The sequence below is a fragment of the Parasteatoda tepidariorum genome, chromosome 9 (genome assembly GCF_982258835.1).
Source record: "Parasteatoda tepidariorum strain Cologne lab strain chromosome 9, Ptep-v5.0, whole genome shotgun sequence".
Taxonomy (NCBI): Eukaryota; Metazoa; Arthropoda; class Arachnida; order Araneae; family Theridiidae; genus Parasteatoda; species Parasteatoda tepidariorum.
In genome coordinates this window covers 73,457,460-73,478,105 of record NC_141763.1, presented here as the reverse complement: position 1 = coordinate 73,478,105, position 20,646 = coordinate 73,457,460, and the positions used below count along the sequence as shown (strand labels likewise).

The 20,646-nt window shown below is 28.3% G+C and overlaps 1 protein-coding gene across 1 annotated transcript in view; it reads left to right on the top strand.

The window, feature by feature from the left end:
• Positions 1-20,646, top strand: part of LOC122269195 (uncharacterized) — a 331,999-nt gene that overhangs the window by 240,004 nt on the left and 71,349 nt on the right. Inside the window, exon 3 of the mRNA XM_087152142.1 lies at positions 17,420-17,816. Coding sequence (XP_087008268.1) covers positions 17,420-17,816 — 397 coding nt within the window. The remainder of the gene's footprint in view (positions 1-17,419; positions 17,817-20,646) is intronic.

Below are 20,646 nucleotides of genomic sequence, written 5' to 3'. Positions count from 1 at the left end.
AATAGTAAGTAGTAATTAATTGAAAACAATTAATTGAAAACAATCTAGGTATTGTTATTATTAATAAAAATCATATCCCTCTTAGCTAACTTTGAAGAGAAAGAGTTCAAATTGAATAACTCTGCTAAATGAAACCTTTGGGGTTTATACCAGTCAAAAGTAAGAAAGTTAAAAAAAAATAATAAGAGAAAAGGAAAAGAGCTAGAGTTTGTCAAAAAGATTTAGGTTTTGAAGGACAATTATAGATTCTGTGAAGTGAATTTCAGAAGAAACTTAAAACTATTAAATCTTACTAAATCAGGTTGTATTAATCTTTCAAAATAATGTTACCCCTGAGAAAAACTTTCGGTAAAATTATTGCACTGCGAACTGTACGAACTACGGTATGAATTACTGTACGAACATTTCTGGTAAAAAGTATAACATTTAAAAAAATATGTTTTTAGCTAATGAAATTATATTATGTGGTAATTAAACCATTTATTTTCTCATTTTCACTTTCATATGATTATGATTTACATGAAATTTTGGTTTTCAAAAGAATTATATTTCTTATTACCACCCATTTTTTATTAAATGCAAAACTGAAAAGTACGAGTAAAATGGCTTTTATGCCATACTCTATGGTACCATGGTAAAATAACTAAATTTAATCACATGTTATAAAACCTTATTTTCTTCTTAATTTGACCTAAATCTGTATAAAGCGATTTGATAAAAAATATTACCTAGCCATTTGTTCTCTCTTAGAGCCAGAAACGCTGCAAATTGTGCCATATTCTGGTAGTTTTGATCATACTTTTTTCAGTGTTCTAATAGCCAGAAAACTTTAAAGGTTTCAGTGGAGACCATCCATACTGAGTATTAGAGAACTGTTGGTTAGATGCTTCTACTGACGACCATTTTCTGGCTTACGTATGAGATGCTTACGTACGACCATTTTCTGGCTTACTTAAAACCTGGAATTATTCGATATTTGTTTTCGTTCTATGAGCTTGCTTGAAAACACAGTGAAGTTTATGATGGATAGATTTATGTCTTATGCATTGATGAAAGCAATTGTTGTCCCCACAATACAAGTTTGAGAAAGATTTTTTGTTAAATAATTATCAGGCTCTTTATGAAATGCATTTTCAAATTAAATCTTCCTGATTCGACAGCTAATCAGACTTTTGGAGCAGAAAAATAGAAGTTCTTTACGGACACCTAGCCATTGTGGTATCTAAGTCAGCGAGGGATCTGATGCTCTTGCTCGGAAGGGCACCCCATTGTTAAAATGTTCTGGAATACTCCATTACTCTACATAAAATGTATAGCGAATATGAGGGCTTTATCACAGCTACGGATAAGAGTAAGTGAAAGCATTGGAGGCAGAACTATCTGTAATATTAGATAAGCCAAGCCGAAATGCAGTGATCCTTTCCTGGCTAACAACGGGACAAGACTGTCGAAGGACCTTGGAGTGTCATCAGCGTTGCAAGACACTCAGTGGAACTGAATCCAAGATTGCCAGATATTGACATGGCAGAAAACAATTTCGGTCTCCCTTCTTTTCTTTCATTGTATTCTAATGTTTGATCTCTCTCTGTTCTTTGTCGCTATTTTTTTTACGTATACCTAAGATGACCAGATTTATAAATCATGATGTGAGAAGAAATCAAGTTTTAAGATTTGAGGGCACCATATATTTATGGAAAATATCATACTTCATCTGCAATAATACTTCATCTGCAATAACAATTTTGGTTTTAATCGTTAACAAATACCAGATGCAGAGCCACTTTCAACACAAACTTGATTTCAATACTAAGCAGTTTTGAAATATCATGTAATATTCAATTAAATTAAAATTTGTTTACTTTTTGCTGAAATTATTTTAACACGAAAATTGCGTTTTCATCTGTTAGTTTTAGTGTTAACATGGTGCTTTTTTACATTTTGATTGTATGCGCTGTATTGAAGAACGAAACTGTCTTGCTTAAAAAAACATGCATGATTCTTTTTTATTTTGATATTTCATTGCATATAATGTATCGAGGACATTTGGAAATGCATGTTAAAATTTGGGAACATTTTTTAGTCCTCAAAGAGTTGGAAGTTTTAGAAAACAACCAATGAAATTCAAATATTGTCCTCAAATAAGAAGACGTCTAGTCCCTTACGTATACCCCTACCCCTTGATTAAACTTTTAACATAAATCAAACAAAGAATATAAATAGGCGACTCTGAAGCTTTGAAAATTATTATCTTTTATGGAGAATTTTAGAAAAATATAGTAATTTCTATTCATAAGTTTTACAATTTTTTTTAAGTTCATGTCTTAAATACTAAAAAAATTTTCTCAAGCTTCTATTTAAGAAAGTTCTAGCGTCCAAGTTTTACTGAATAAATACTAATAGTTATTTTTACATATTAGTTTTTTTTCGTATAGGCTATATTTAAATTTGTTTATTTGTTTTACAATATGCTAAGTTTCATCACTATTCAAGAGATGACAGCACAGCTTTTTATAGTAAATCTTAGGAATCAATTTTACAATATTTATGAAAAAAATTTAAACTAGTAAATGGCTGCAAAAATGTACATCTCTGCGCTTTATATGTTAAGAAAAAAAATTTGAAACATTATAGTATATTTTTTTTATTGAAAATGTTTCAAATACAATGCAGTTTTTACGTTTGTTTATGCAGTGTGGTACATAATAAAGTGAATGATATAAAGCTATAAAAAATAAAACGATTTCGATAAACAGGAAAATATGAACAGAAAAAGATTAAATTCGATTTTACCAACAAAATTAATTCAACAACATTTCTTTGAAATTCTAAATCAAAATCTTTGTTATTGGTTTATGATATATATTTAAAAACTTATTGTTATAAAAAAATTCAATCAACACTAATTCCAATCTTTAAAATTTTACATTCGGTTCATTACATGCTTATGAATTTTCGAGAATTCCAAGAGTTTTCTAAATTTACATTTCATTACAAGCTGTAAATGCTTCAGATATTTTTACGCTTAAAATCGTTTAACTTGGCTTTTTGAAATATTACTGATAAAATATACGCAAACCTAAATAAAATTCTTTATCAATTTAATTAAAAACTCTTACCCTTTCATAGAAAATGTCAAAGCATATCACAAATTTTTTTTTGTCTTGATCAAGAAGTCAAGAAGTTAATCTTCTAATTACAAGATGGAAAAATCAAGAAAAAATAATTTTTAATAATTTCGCCGCATATAAAATGAATTTCGACAAATTTTAGCTGTTACCGCAGAATAATTAATGTCAGCTCAATTACCCTTTTTGAACTAATTTAGTTTTTCAAGCAACAGGAAAAAATTATTTTATTACTTTTCTCATATAAATTTAATTACTTTCATAAATTCATTCCTAACAAAAAGAATCATGATTGTCATTTTATTAATCAGTTTTAAGAAACAAAATTAATTTTTGATTTACTTAGATTTTTGGGTATATACATCGAAACGTGATGCAATTTCTCAGTAATTTAGTTTGCTAAAATTGCATTTTAAGGGCGATGTCAATGATTATTTCAACATTTTTATAAAGTAATTTATTCATGAGAATTTTCTTTTATATATAATATAGAAAAATAAAAACTCGCTAAATTAGTTTTTTGAATAGGTTTCCTTAAATTTCTACTGCTAAAATATTTAATAAAATGTAGCTAAAAAAATTATTTTATGCGGAAGAAATTAGATAAAATTATGATAAAAAAATATTATAGTAAGTAAAATTTTGAATTAAACTAATTAAACCAATGCAGTTATTAATCACCCAATTTATTTAATTTGACATTTCTTTATATGCATGCTATTTTTTTTTCTCGAAAAACCTGCTCTTTTAAGAAAAATAATTATGATAGAAAATCACTTCTACACTGAGAAAAAAAGTATGTTTAAAGATACCAGAATATTGTAAAATGTTCGTGTTTCTGGCTCTAAGAAAACGCCAGAAGGATCGGTAATTTTTACAGAAGCGCTTTGGTAATAAAATATAGTTTTGTAATATTTGATAATTTTTGGTAAATGGGATAAAATTTGGTAAATTCATTATAATACCATAGAGCATGGCATAAAAACCATTTAATAGATTTCATTTTCTTTCCTGTTTGGTATTTTTTATTACATGTGTATCACATTTACAACAACTATAACTTTGAAAACCAGAATTTCCTGTAATTCGTTACCAAATGAACAGAAAAAATTCCAAATGAATGGTTTAAACAAACAGTGTTTTATTAACCACAAATATGTTTTTTTTACCATAAATGTCATTACCGGTAACAGTACGGTAATTTTATAAGAATATTTTTCCTTCTGGAAACGCGTTAAAATTATAGTTTTGTAAAATAGTAGTTTATGCAATCTTAAATATACGTATCATTCTTAAATAAATGCATTATGCAATATATTCACCGGATAAAATTTATAGAAAAATATATTTAGATATTAATATTATTTATTCGACTCACTATCCAGTACGGTATTTTAGTAGAATATTTTTTTCTGTACTATTGGATTTATTCGACTCACTATCCAGTGCGGAAATTTTACTATAATATTTTTTTCTGTACTATTGGATAGTGAGTCGAATAAATAATATTAATATCTGATTATATTTTTTATAAATTTTATCCTTTGAATATATTACACAATGCATTAGTTTAAGAATGATACGAATATTTTAGATTGCATAAACTACTATTTTATGAAAGTATAATTTTAATGCGTTTCCACACGGAAAAATATTCTTGTAAAATTACCATACTGTATGGTAATGTCATTTCTGGTTTTAAAAAAAAACGCATAATTGGTTGATAAAATTTATAATATTATTTGCTTAAACCATTCGTTTCGTAATATTTCCGTTCCTATCTATAGCAACGGTTTACAAAAAATTCTGGTTTTCAAAATTATAGTTCGTATTACCATACAATGTAGTAAGAAATACAAAACTGAAAATTAAATTTAATCTAATAAATTGCTTTTATGCCATGTTCTAAAGTATCATTACAAAATTTCTGAATTCTTCCACATTTACCAAATTTTATCACATAATATAAAACCACATTTTATTATTATTTTTTCCAAAATCACTACCAAAGCTCTTCTGTAAAAATTACCGAGCTTTTTGTTGTTCCCATAAGCCAAAAAACACGGTAAATTTTGACATATTTTGGCAATTTTGATCATTATTTCTTCTCCGTGTGGTTTTCTAAGATTTTTTTTAAATAAACGTCATTTTTTCCTTAAAATTCCTACCAGCTTAAAAAAAATAATGAATTTAAATCAATTTCGAGCTAATTAACTTTATAATCGATCTGATCGATGTAATCAAATAATCCTTTGTAATCGATGTAATCCAAAATCAGCGGGAACTTTACTATCATTGTAAAACATATACATCATGACGTATGCCTGTTTAGGCAGAGGGGGTGCGATTGTTCTTGTTTTCCAGTGGAGCCATCTATGGTCAAAAATTCGACTTCTGCCACATCATACGTCACACCCGTTTATAGGGCAAACCCATTCATGCAGCCATCCATTCGTCCACAGATCGTAATTTTGACCTGAATCAGAGAACGTTCGATCTCCAATCCAGTAAACCCAGAGGTTTTGATTTGTTATGGGAACATGGAGGACTTTCGCGTCGCAACAGATTTAACGTACATCAGTCACTTTATTACACGAGGAGTCTTCGACTGGTGGGGTTCGAACTCACGAACTCTCGGACATGGGCCCAGCACCCTACCGACCAGGCTATCCCGGCCGGCCTACATACATCGTGTAATGCAATCAAATGATAATGTTTTCTAAAATATATTTCAGATATAGTTAAGTGTATTCCGCAGCAAATTGGCAAATTAAATACGATTTTTTAACTAAAGTGAACTAAACTCACTTGCACTTACAAAATGTGAGTATAAACCAAATAAGAACCATTACAATTTTTTTCTGTATTTTTAAGTTCAAGCAGCCTGAATTAAACCTGGTGACTTGTTAAACATGCAAACTTAAAGACCTCTATTTGCCATACCATTTCATATTACATATTTTGAATATTTTTAGTTTATATTTTAATTCTATTATTATATTTAGTTCTTAATATATCTCTCAATAGATATACTGGCTAATTTTTTATTCAGCATAGAAGCCTAAGAACAATAAGAAACACAGTAAGAAATTCCGGATCTAATTATCGTATAAAAACTACCGTCACTTGGGGTTCATCATCCGTAAAATCCATTTTACCGTAATCTAAGCAGTAATATTTTTTAATGAGATAAATTCAGTGATTTAGTAACTATTACGGTAAAAATTACAGTGAATCATATTTTTTGCTCTGTAATATGTTTTGGAAAACATAGATTGAATTGTATAATTTACTAGTACTCTGAGTGTCGGTACGTTTTACCGTATTTTTTAACACTGTATTTTAACTGATTACATACATATTGCTTAAAAATATTTGTTTTCATGTTTAGTATATTTTTCTAACATCAATCTGAGTATTTTATTTCGCTAAATTATTCAAGACTAACGATTAGTGAGGTTTGATTGGTGTGACTTGATTGGTTAGCTTAATTCAGTATAAATATACTGTCGATAATGCTCCCTGCATTCCGAAATACTTCCGGTTAATACTTACTTTCAATTTAAATCCAGCAGCAAAAAGTTTTTTAAGGTTGGCTTAGGTTTCCACCTTTTTTCCCTTAGCTTGGTCGTTGGAAGAAATTTTTAAAAAATTTAAATACGGGTATGTACTTAGTTATGTGTTGCTGAAAAGAATATTACACTGCAAAAAATTCCGGATCAAACTGTAATAAAACGTACTGGCACTAAGCGAGCTGGAACTCTTTACCGTAAGATTCTATTTTTAACGGAACATTTTAAAGGACGGAAATCTGATTCACAGATATAATTACCATAATATCACTAAATAAATTATACTGTAGAAATTACGGTATTATATTTTACGGTACAAATGTGAAAATGGATTTCACAGATGATGCCAGATGCGTCTAAATGATTTCATCCAGAATTCTTTAATATATAGTAATTCTGCATTTACTATATATACTCACTTTTTACTTATATATACTTACTTTTTAGAATTACTATATATAGTAAGTGTAATATAAAGTAATTCTGATTAAATGCCTGGATCTGACGAAGACTTTCATGCTGTGTCTTAACTGTTTAAACTTTTATCTTTTGTTCCTTCATATTGTTTGGATAGTTCCTCATTATTTGATGAATTTATCTATCGAAAATCATTGAAAAGAATGATAAATCTGCTTGAAATAAAAACGATTTATCTGCATGAAATTATTATTAATTAAAATTATTATGAAATTCGATATTATAACTGCGATATTTATGTTGGAAGTTTCCTTATAAATAATCAGGACTTAGCTTGTATATCCATTTATTCTAACCCTGCAATATAAATTTACTTAATCATAAATATCTTCCTGAACTTGAGATTAAAGTTGCGATCTAAAAATTGATATCGTATTTCAAATTAAAATCTTAATTATTTCTAATAAAAAATATAACTTATTAACTAATATGCGACTTATATTTATTAATGTGAAATTAATTATTAATCAAAGCGCTAGTATTCCTCTATTTATGCGTTGTTAAAAATCAATTTTAATTCTCTCTTAGTAATCAATACAGGTTTATTAATTCCCTAAAGTGACTTTTTAAAGACGGTAATTATTTTCATAAAATATTAGTAAGCAATATAAAGCAAACTCATTAAATGCAACTTAATTTTATATAATTAATTTAATATATCTTTAAGAATGTTAATTTAAACAAGCACTGCGTAGGATTCTAATAAATTCATCTTAAACGTTGGAAGAATACTGAACTGCTTTTTTATTAAAATAATTGGTTTCTTTTATTAAATTATTTTTTATTAAACTAATTAGTTTGTATTCTATTTAGTATACGATTAAATTTTCTTTTTCAAATTTATATTTCATTAATCAGCAAAAATTTCCTACGATCGAAAGACATAACTTTTAATTATGTTTTGTGATTTAATTATCATAGTTTATTATTTTAAAACTGTTGTAAATTATATTTTAATGTAACTTCGATACAAGGTAATATTAACTAAAATAAAGAAATTAAATACAATTATGTTACTTATTTAACGCTTATTTTTCACATTTATATAATTGTATTAGTCCGCAAAGAAATGCTTGATATATACAGGAAATATTTATTCTTTAATAACATTAAAACTTTATTTAGAACAAAATCATTCTATATTTCACACCTGTATTATTAAATTACGAAGCGGCAGTTAATTAAATATAGATAACTTAGTTGGTATCGTGGGTTTTTGTATCGCATTTTACTGCATGTTTGTTTAAAAGAAAGAAAATGGTATTTTTCATAAACTACTTTTTAAGTTTCTGAATCTGACATTAATAGTATTATTTTAATTATGCGTGAAGAAACAACAAGTAGCTTTTTTTCCATAGAGCAAGATAATCAATTAATTAAGGAGTATAAGCTGATTTAAAAAATTAATTCATTAATCATGACCCTAAACTTTTATTCCAAAAAAATATTTATTTCGAATTTTTTTACTGTAGTACCGTGTAAGAAGAATTCAAAAATCTGTCATTTTAAAACATTTTAAATTTTAAAAATTTAAAAAAATTAAATTTTTAAAACTTTATTATAATTAAAAATATTCTATTTAAAAATTAAATAGAATATTTGTAATTATAGTACATTAAATTAATTATAATTATAATTAATTTATTTATTTTATAATTATAATTAATTAATTAATTTTATAATTATGATTAATTAATTTATTTTACAATTATAATTAATTCAATTAACTCATTTATTCTGTAATTATAATAAAATAATAAATTACTTTAAATAAATTAATTTCTTAATTTAATAATAATTAATTACAAATATTCTATTTAAATATTAAATGGAATATTTTTAAGTATAAGAAATTAAATTAATTATAATTAATTAATTAATGTATTTTATAATTATAATGAATTAATTAATGTATTTTATAATTATAATGAATTAATTAATGTACTTTATAATTATAATTAAATAATTTATTTATTTTATAATTATAATTAAATAGTTAATTAATTATAATTTATTAATTTATTACTTTAATTATAATTAATTTAAAAATTCTATTTAATATTCAATAAAAGTTTATATTTTAGTTTATCTTCAGTATTTCTTCCAATTAGCATTTCATATTAGTATTTTTTACTGCAAGTTAAACAATTAATGATTCTCGATCTAATTATTGAATTATAATTGCTTAATTCAATCTTCCTTAACATTTCTCTACTCACTTTCGCAATTTCAAGATTCTAAATTTAATAGTTTTCGCTCAACAAAATAAAATGTAAAGTAAATATTTACAACAGTGGTGCAACTTTGATTTTTTACATGGAAAAAAATTATGAAATAACATCACAAAAATGTTATACTAATTTATTTAAAAGACAAACTAAAGTAAATTGTAAAGTAAAATCTATAAAGAAACAATGTAAAAATTTTGGTGTACAGTTTCCACCATTTTGGTGTTATGGAAAAAAAATTTTTATATATATAATTGCATGTATTTACATTTTTCATTTGCTTTTTCACTGTTAGATTTTTTTTTTAATTTATTCATTCATATTTTGATTGTTTGCTTACTGACAACACATATTTTCATGCGCATTTGAATCAATCTAATTCTTTCATTTCAAAAACATCTCGCTTAAAAACAAGCACATTTTTAGTAATATCTATATTCGCACTACTTCTTTGAAACAATTGTTATTTTTTTCAATTTAATGAACTTTTTCTTACGATAACTACGCGGAAAAAAATGTGGTAAATATATCGCACCATATAACAATAAAATTTCCGGTAAAAAAAACATATTACTGGTCAATAAAGCCAAAATATACAGTATTTAAACCATGCATTTAGTAATTTTTCATATAGTAACTGTTTATCGGAATTATAGTACTGTTTATCTGGCTTTCAAAATTATAATTCTTATTACCACTTATTTAATAAAAAGATTTACTAAGCCGAAATAATGGTTTTTAAGCCATGCTCTAAGTTATATTGATAAAATTACCAAATTTTACCACATTTCCCAAATTTTATCAAAATTTTATGGAATTATATATTTTTAAAATATATAATTCCCTAATATTTTGTAAATTCCATAGATTTCAATTTTCAAGCACCATCTTTAACAAATTTGGTTAAAGATGGACATGAGTTGAAAGTGCATGAAATATAATCAAGGAAGCCCGAACATAAAAATTTTTATCACCACTTAAAAATCAATAGTCAGAAAAAAAGCGTAACCAGCTCCTATTTAGCGTTTTAATTAATATAAAAAAAAAACTTTTTTTCACCATTTCTAAAATGATAATTGCATTACTTTTAAAGTGATAAAAATGTTTTTTATTTCATATGTATTTTTTTCTTGCACCCATTTAAACATTTAATTTAAAAGAAAACTGAGACAAAGTAGTTTGTTATGGAATCAAATTGATATATAATTTATGTGGAAAAAGTATTTCCCGTGTGTCACTGATGATTCAAATCATTTATGAAAAAGGTTTTTTAAGCTATTAAAAAAAAAGGTTTTAAAAAAGCATTCTTTTGTCTTATTTAAGCTATTTTTTTAATATTTAATTCTTAACAACTTTTATTATCTTTACTTCAATAATTATTATTTTTCAAAAGCATTTTCGTTTATGTTTGGTTGCTCGCCAAAAAACTTTTTCCACCCTTCAATATATTAAGATTCATTTCGGCGCCAGATTAAAAATGTCTCGCCAAAACTACCACGCCATTAAATTTCTTATAATATAAATACGTTGCTTTTTATGCAACGTAAGTGGGGTATAAAATAGTTTCCTTCCAAAAATAAACTATTGGTAGTTCGTCGCCAATTTTTGCAAGAAAAAAAAGGAGATAATGGAACAAATGAGAGATTCATGGCAAAAGAAACCATGAATAAATGATGAATAATAAAAATTGTCCGAAAGGGAGTTACAAGATTATAAATATTTAAGGATGTACACTTTTAAGGTACATGATTCCATATTTCCGCGCAGTATCATTATATTGTTAAGAAGAATTGTATGAATATTTTAGCGGCGAAAACTTGAAGCTCGATAAATAAAGTTGTTTTGGAGATAATTGGCAGCATTTATGTGAAGATTTTGGCACATATTTGCCTTATATTTCTTTCCCCAAAACGCACTATTTTTTTTTTAGTAAATTAGTGGGTAAGTTTCATTAAAGATATAAATATGTTCACGATGCAATCTAGAAAATTACATGTTTTTGTTGTACTCTACACAGTGTTTCCATGTTTGAGATTGAAGTTTAAGTAGAAAAAAATGTAATTAACATTTTTCTTTCAAATATTCATTTTTTTTAAAAAAGGAATACAACTACCATTACTATGATACTCTTTTAGCAAACGTTATTTGCATAAAAATAACAGCAATGTTTATGTATTCGACTAGAAAAAAGATTTGATGGTTTTACCAATCCATAAATTAACAAAAATCCAGTAATTCTCTTTTAGTTTTAAATGACAGAACTAAATATCAACAGTACTGCTTTAATCTAATAATAGTTTCCATTTATTTGTTAAATTAATTTAATATTATTAATCGTTTCCGTTATTATTAATAATGATATCATTTACGCTGGTCGACAAAATTAAGAGATGGAAGACATTTTCCCAAATATCTGAAAAAATACTGAATATAAATAAAGGAAATTTGGTATGGATATAGCTTATTCCATGATAATAAAGTATGCAGAACAAAAATGAAAGTGCCATTCACTGGCAAGACCTATTGCCAATAAATTCAATGTACTCTGAACTTAAGAATAAAAGATGACAATAAAATTGAGGCTTGTACAGTGTGTGTTGCCTCCAGTATGGTGTATGGTCACCCCTGACAGACAGAGAGCATGCACGACGAGTATGCATGTTGTTAATAAGGGAGTTAAGGAGGATTTGTGGAAGACCCTCCCATTCTTCCACCAGAGCAATTTTTAACTCCAGAATGGTTCAGGGGGGAGGTTGGCGCATCGCAATAGCTGCCCCAAGAGCATCCCAAGCATGTTCAATAGGATTCAGGTCAGGGGATTTGGCTGGCCAATCCATTCGTTGAATATCCTCGCTTTCCAGACACTCATCAATCATGAGAGCCCTATGTGGTCGCGCATTGTGGTCCATAAAAATGAACTCAGAACCAACAGCGCTCCCGAAAAGAAGCACATAGGGCTCCAGGACCTCCTGCCTGTACCTCTGGGCATTCACGGAACCATTGTCAAACACATGGAGTGGTGTGCGGGTATCTTGCATGATCCCTGCCCAGACCATGAGTCCTCCACCAGCATAATGGTACCTTTCGATAATGTTGCTGGCATGGTATCGGGTTCCAGGTTCCCTCCATATCAATAACCGTCCAGAAATAGCGTCATAGCGTCATAGAAATGTGCGTCATAGATTAATATAGCGTCATAGAAATGTGCGAAAATGCTTTCCGTCTCTTAATTTTGTCCACCAGTGTATATTAAAATATTAACTACTCTACATAATATTACTTATATTGAGTTTTCGCACCAAAATTTTCAAACTCTTAAAAGTATTTTAAATGATCAAACGCACCATTTATTTCTCCACATTTTAGAAAATTTTTAAACATCGTAAAATCAAACAATTATTAACTGCTGTCCATGGATCCGAAACTAATGGAAAAGTTTAACGTTTAGGACAAGCTTTTGTAACGCGTTTAAAATATAAAATTAATGTTCCACACAAAAATATTCCTTGGCCTAAATTATTTAAAGAAGTAACTGAAGAATATGATTTGACTCCACATTAAGTAACTAAGTTTCCACCAAATTATTTAATGTTTGGCAATGTTCCATTTACTCACCTTTTGTCAGAAGAAATTTATCCCACAATAGAAGAAGCTAGACAAAATGATGTTGAAAGGACAATACAGTATCAAGAGAAAATAAAATTTATTATGATGCAAGATTCACTCATATCAAATTTTCTCATAAAGATACTATAATGTATACGAATTTGAATTCCCTAATACTAGAAAACTTACTCCAACTTTTTCTGGACTGTAAATAATTTTTGAAAAAATTTCTGATGTTAAATAGAAAATAAAAAAGAATATATAGAAAATACAGAAATAGTTCATGCATCAAATCGCTTCCACCTGTAAAACTAAAATTGTCTCATGAGTAATAAATAAATGTATTAATTTAAATAGAAATATGGCTTGTTGTTGTTGACGTATGCCTGTTTAGGCATCAGAGGGGGTGAGATTGCTCTTGTTTTCCAGTGGCGCCATCTATGGCCAAGAATTCGACTTCTGCCACACCAAATCGCTTCCACCTGTAAAACTAAAATTGTCTCATGAGTAAAAAGTAAATTTATTAATTTAAATACTAATATGGCTTGTTGTTGTTGACGTATGCCTGTTTATCCCACAATAGAAGTCTGTTTAGGCAGAGGGGGTGCGATTGTTCTTGTTTTCCAGTGGCGCTATCTATGGCCAAGAATTCGACTTCTGCCACACCATACGTCACACCCGTTTATAGGGCGGACCCATTCATACATCCCTTCATTCATTCACAGATCGTAATTTTAACCTGAATCAGAGAACGATCGATCTCCAATCCCGTACCCCCAGAGGTATTTATTTGTTATGGGAACATGGAGGATTTATATTATTACTAATATGACTTAATAATATAAATGGAATTAATTTAAATTTTAATGCATATTTTATATTAAATTTAATGCTCTAATGGTTTTTTATAGCTGAATTTAAAATAAATTTATAAAAAAGTACTGAATGTGACCTGCTGAAATATGGTTCTAGCGAAGATGTCCCCTCCTTCTGAAAAATCCGACCCTTCAAATTTTCTTCGAATTTAGCATCTATCCATGTCTAACAGAAGGATATGCGATGGTTGTTTTTTTTTTCAAAACAACCATCACATATTGTCGTTTTTTTCCAAGTTTGTAGTCAACACCACAAATAGATAAATTTTTTATAATATAGCCTATATTTGAAACTAGTATCTTCCAGCACAACACTGCTGAGATTTTTGAACTGTTTTCCTCCTTTTGAGGAATACAGCCCCGTATCCAGCAAAAATGTCCCTAAAAATACAGAAGTTTTAAACTTCAGAATAGCAACCAATGTGTCATTAAAAAAATTAAAAAAAGTTAGCAATACTTAAATCTTTAACTTAAGATTGATTTTCTTCTTTAACAAAGTATGACAACTGTTTTTTACATTTCAAGTTTTTGAATTTTTATAATTATGAAATTTTAATTTTTTTTCTTTCATTTTATTGAAATATTTATTTAAATTGTGATATAACGAGGAAAATATTTCTTTGTGAAAAACTTTGATGTGATCTTTAAGCAAATGATTTTGAAATGAAAGAATGGTCCTATTATTGTAAGAGCATAACGCCTCTCTATTACAGGACAGATAAAAAATAAAGTTGCATAGACGCGTAAAAATATTTTAGAAAAAGATAAGCATAAAATAAATATAAAATAATAACTAAATTAAAACAATTATTTCGCATTAACTCCTTCATTTAAAGCAATTATATGACCTGCTATAATTAGCTTCACAATAATTGAAAATCAATTGATGTATAAAAAGTTCAGAATAATGAACTCTTTTAAAATAGTAACTAATTTATTTCTGTCGCATCAGCTGAGTATTTACTCTCACATCGAATAAATTCCGTGGCAATTTGTAAACGAATTTAGCATTCGAATGTTACCATTTATATAGTTACAATGGGTTCTTAAACAATGCATTCTCACTTTATTTCAATAATTCCTCCAATTGGTAAAATAGTCCGCCACACTTTTATAAAACACCTGAACTTTTCAAACTTCATTGATAAACTATGGGGCATTAGAGCTTGCTTCAATTCCAGATACATCTATTATAATAAGCCTTGTCATACAGCATTTTCTCGACGAAAACTGTTGAAATTAGAAACCTAATTAAACACGAAGTTGCGCGAACTCTGTCGACCGGCAATTAGTAAAACTCCTCCAAATTCAATTGAGCAGTGAAAGTTGTAGTGAAAGTTGTTCCTCAATTAATTTTCTCTCGCCGTATAGTTTTACGGCTACTTAACGGATCCGTTCTTTCAAGAACAATTTAAATATAGAAGCAGGGACACGTCTCAAATCCTACTCCGTATAATGCCTAATTGCTCTAGTCCAACTTATTCGTAAACAAACTCGAAATGGCATCAACTCTGCTGACTCGTTAGTCGGCCGATTATTTTAAATAATCCTTAAATTTGGATCATAAATGCTATCGGAGAATTCGTTAGGCTTAAGCCTCTCAACCAACAGTGATTGCCGCGGCTTAGGATTGTTGGTCATCACCACTTATCTTCAACCAATGATCTAGCCTACTTATGCTTCGGATTTTAGCGACCCCGTCATCAAAGTTGGATTCAATAGGTGATCAATATTTCGAATGTTATCTCGCATTGAGCAGGATATTTATGCGGCAGTAGAATGATATAGAGGGTGGTTAAGTAGTTGAGCAAAAGAATTATGAAACGGATTCGAATTTAGAACATGAAGGAGGAACTGAAATAAGTGTGTAATGAAATGAATGGGCTTAATGACTCAAACTGAAGTGGATAATGCTTCTACTTGATTTAATGGAACTTATATTTTCGCATTCCGCTGCTCAAAGTGTATAAAACTTAAGAGGAGAGAAAGCATTATGCAAATATTTTTGTTTTTAATCAGCTACTTCTCTGAATTTACGCCTCGTGTAATCTTTGAAGATATAGAAATAAATATCCTTAAAAATATAGCTTTTATTCACAGGACACAAAGATAAAACTTAAAACCAATTTATCCTTTGATACAGAATTTTTATTAAACATATTTTTCATGCGTTTTTTCTTACTTTGTATTAATTTAGGATAAAATAAGAGAAATATGCAAACTGGAGGAAGTAGGCAATTTTAAATATCTTGGGAATATAATTAACGAAAAAGGAGGAACTGATTAAATTATACTAAATAGATTAAACAAAGCCAAAAGCAGTTGCGTTATTCTTAGTAAATTCTAGAAAAACTAAAACATGACAAATTGAAAATAAATTATAATACGGATGTTAAGTCTGTCCCACTATATGGATTTGATACATGTCAATTATTGATAAATTTATTAATATGAAAACAAATATTCAAACTACTATTTTTTAGACTTTATATTTTAGTACAAATATAATTCCGAAAATATAATAGATTTTTTGCTGTAAATATTATACTGTTTTTTTGTAATTAAAAATATATCTTTATATATACTACCAAAATATATTTTTTTCTTGTAATTAGAGATTCAGAAAAATATATATACATCTATTTGCGTCATAATGAAATATCTATTTGCGTCAAAGGGTAAACTTTATAATAAGCCCACATTTTTTCTTACTGCTACCCACACTGCTGTCTTAAAACAAATATGCCTTCAATTTCAATCGTGTTTTTAATTTATATTGCATAGTTTATAAAAAGCAGATAGCTTAACATATAATTGATTGAAACAATAGCTTTATTAATACTAATTCGACACACTGTGAAAAATTCTGTATCAAATTACGGTAAAGAATACCAGCACATAGGGTGCAAGTACTTTTTACAGTAAAATACACTTTTACTGGAACATGTTACGGAACAAAAAATCAATTATACTGTAATTTTTACAGTATTAATAAACTATAAAATCTCTTATTCTAATTAAATATATATTATTGTAAAAATTATGGTACAATATTTTATGGCAAAAATTGATTTGACAGTACGGATGACGCACTTAATGTAACAGTACTTTATACCTTAATTTGATCCAGAATTTTTACAGTGCAATAGAAAAGTTTTTTTTTTTCAAAATATGTTCACAGTTTTGCTAAATAATCAAAATACTATGCATAACATCTAAATACATTAAAAATAAGATTAACATCAATTAAGAAAATGAACCTGGCTGTACTCTAACCAAAGAAGCTTTCAAATGAAAACTTTTCAAAAAGCATTCACTTTTTAATTTTTTTATTGTTAGTTTTTGATGAAATAAAAATAAGTCATGATCTTGCTTGAGCAGTTATTTAAGATCTGTTTAGTTAATAAATAGTTCTTAAAACAGGTAGAAAGTTATAGGAGGAACAGAAAAAACATTAATCAATCTAATATTATCGCAGTTTTTTGTATTGTTTTGCTTTCGTATTCCAAACTTGACATTCGTTTCTTTTTCAACAGATTATTGCCGTTGCAATCAGCCAAGGAGAAACCAAACTACGCCAACTTCAAATTACTGTTACAGAATTCAACATCCATCCGCCAGTGTTCGAGCATGATGTCTATCGAGGTGAACTGCATGTTCGATCAAAAGTAGGTTCATCTGTCCTCAAAGTTAAAGCCAAAGATGAGGACACAATTCCATATAATACAGAAGTGTTCTACAAATTGGATCATCCAGAGGACCCAAGAGGTCGCTTCATAATTGATCCGCAATCTGGTGTCCTGACTTTAGCAAAGTCACTTGAATCTGGAACTTCAGAGCCTGTGGTCGAGTTGGGAGTAACAGCTGTCGATGGTGGATCACCTCAGCGAACGGATTATGCGAGAATTGAAATATTGGTCAAGACAATATCAGGTATGTAATTGATTCTTAAACTATGCGTTAAAAGCATTCCTGTCTTGAATTTTGAAACTTGAATAGATGTTTCTGCTTAATCATAATAAGCGTCCCTTTGCTCCACGTTTTATGGTTCGATGATTTTCCTTTCATGTTTTCTGGTGTACTGGTTTATCGTTTTATTTAAATCAACTGAATACGCGTTTTTTCTACGGGGAAAGCGAGCGAATATAAAGTGAATCAATTAATCAGTACTGAACAGCACTAGGAAATCATGCACAGATATGACAAATATGCCGACATAATTGAAGAGTTCAGTGGAAGAACCCGGTAAGTGACAATTTAGAGGTATTTATGAATAACATGAAGTGGTTGCATCAATAAAGACATATTTAATGAAACAAAATTGTGTTTGCTTTCACCTTAATCTAACGTGACTAATCCACATAAGTTTTTAGTGCGTATGCGTAATTTTTATTTTCAAATTAAGCTGTGGTAAATAAAATAAGGAGAAGGATTATTAGTTCCGCCTTCTAATAAATAGGTAATAAAATAGTTCTGAGACAACTTTTTTCCCTCTTACTCTGATTATAGTCTCTCTGAAAATGTCACTTACCTGGTTTATCCACTTAAATCTTATAACGAATTTTATCGTTTTTGGTTGGATGGTTTAGGAGTCAATAAAGGACACACACACAAACATTCATCTATATAAAACGAAACATACCTTTTATATAAGCATTATATTTTTCTTCGATTGAGTCAGTAAGGTGCTGTTATTTATGTCGCTCTAGAACTGCACAATGGGCTATTGACGATAGTCTGAAAAACATCCATAAGGATGATAAGGAGACAATATACATTAGTCCCATTCCGTTTTACAAGAAGGACACATTTACACACCATCAGAAGATTGTAAATTAACCTGAACCAGAGAACGATCAATCTACAATTATGTAACCCCTGAAGTAAGATTTCTTATGGGAACATAGAGAACTTTGCGATCCAACAGATTTAACGTGCACCAGTCACCATTTAATGCACGGTAATTTCCACGGTAAATACTTAAGCAAAGCCGTGATCAAAGAAACAACATATTGCTAGCTTTTGCACTATTTTCATTAAATAGTGAGTAATTGGTGATAAAGGGATATATTTAAAAAATTGTCTTTAATAGTCGCAAATGAAACGATAAAAACACAAAATCGATAATGAAATCTAACACATCACTATTGGTTAAGGCGGGTGTAAACAAGATCAAAACTTGTTTGATCGACAGTTGAAACTTGGAATTATTTCTAATAATCCCTCTATGACTCATACCATTCTTTAAACAATCAAACTGCTTGTGATGCTTTTAACCCCGTCTTCCACGAAATTAATTCATTACATTTCTACTGCGTTTTGTGCTGTCCTATCTTAAATACTAATTTGAAGATTTCTTGAATTTTTACGAGATTTCAAAGAATATAGATTAAGGGTAGTAATTATAGAGTACTCTGTATAAGTCGTGTGTCTATATTGAAAAGTCAGCATTTGTTGTTTAAAACCAATTGCATTGCCAGAAATATTTCTTCGCAAAACACTTTCTTTTAACTAATAACTTAAAGTTAAAAGAATTGCGAAATAATATATCTACTAGACCTTTCAAAATATAAATTTTACAATCTGAAGACCTTGTTTCACTTAAAGCCATAATTTTCTTTCCAAGAGCAACTTAAAAATTTATACCTTTACTTTGAATAAACGTGCAACATCCTCCAACAAATATACACTTAACCAAAGCCGTGAAGACTAGATCAAAGAAAACTACATATTACCAGCCCTAACACTGCTTTCATAAAATGGTGATATTTTCGTAATTAAGAACTAGAGCACTGGGGCGCTGGGCGCTAAAGAGCTGAGCTCTTTTGACTTGAAGAACATGTTCCGGTGCTTTACGCTTTAGTCAAACGAGTAGCAATTACTCCGCTGTTTCCTCAAATAGAACATGAGAGTCAATTTTTATCGTCACTACTTTAAAATACGTGTTTATAAGCTAAAGTTTTCGCTTATTTTAGTTTAAAGGAAAGTTGTTGAGCACAAAAGAAATATGTTTAATGAGTGACTAATGTGTAATTAAAGCGCTGTAATTTTGAAGGAATGATAAAATAACACAGTCTGATATTTATTTTGAAAAATTATTACGGTAATTGAAAAGAATGTTATTTTTACATATTTCATACTTTCGTGAGTAATTATAAAATTAACTCAAAAATTTGTATGTAATTAACGTTAATGATTGCGAGCAGTTTCCAATTAGTATGTAATTTAAGACTTGTTTAAAATATTATTTCTTAACGCGAGGGGAAATTGTTATTCTTTACCTTTATTATCATTTTTGAAAAATGTTATTTTTTCTATCTTACCCATTTTGTTTCTACTAACAAGACTTGGAGGAAGTAGAGCTCCATCTATTGATGCAAGTGAAAACTATTATTTTTCGCAACTAGATTGAACTTTTTTTTCTACCTTAAAATAATTGAATTTATTAACGTCATTGTTAATAAATTCAATATATTTATATTTTAAGGAAATCGTACATTTCGTATATCAAGAAGAAAACTAAATTAACGAAATAACGGCAATTTTTAAGATTCTGTCAATCGTATTTTTAATTAATAATTTTGATTCACAAACTAAGTATTTTTTATTATTTTATTTTAATTAGAAATATACAGTACAGATTAAATCTAATAGCAATTGTGTATAAAATGAAAAAAAATGTAATTTCATCATAAAAACATTTTATATGATATTTTAAAAACAGTAAGAGACATATTAAAAATATCAAGGTCTACAGCATGTT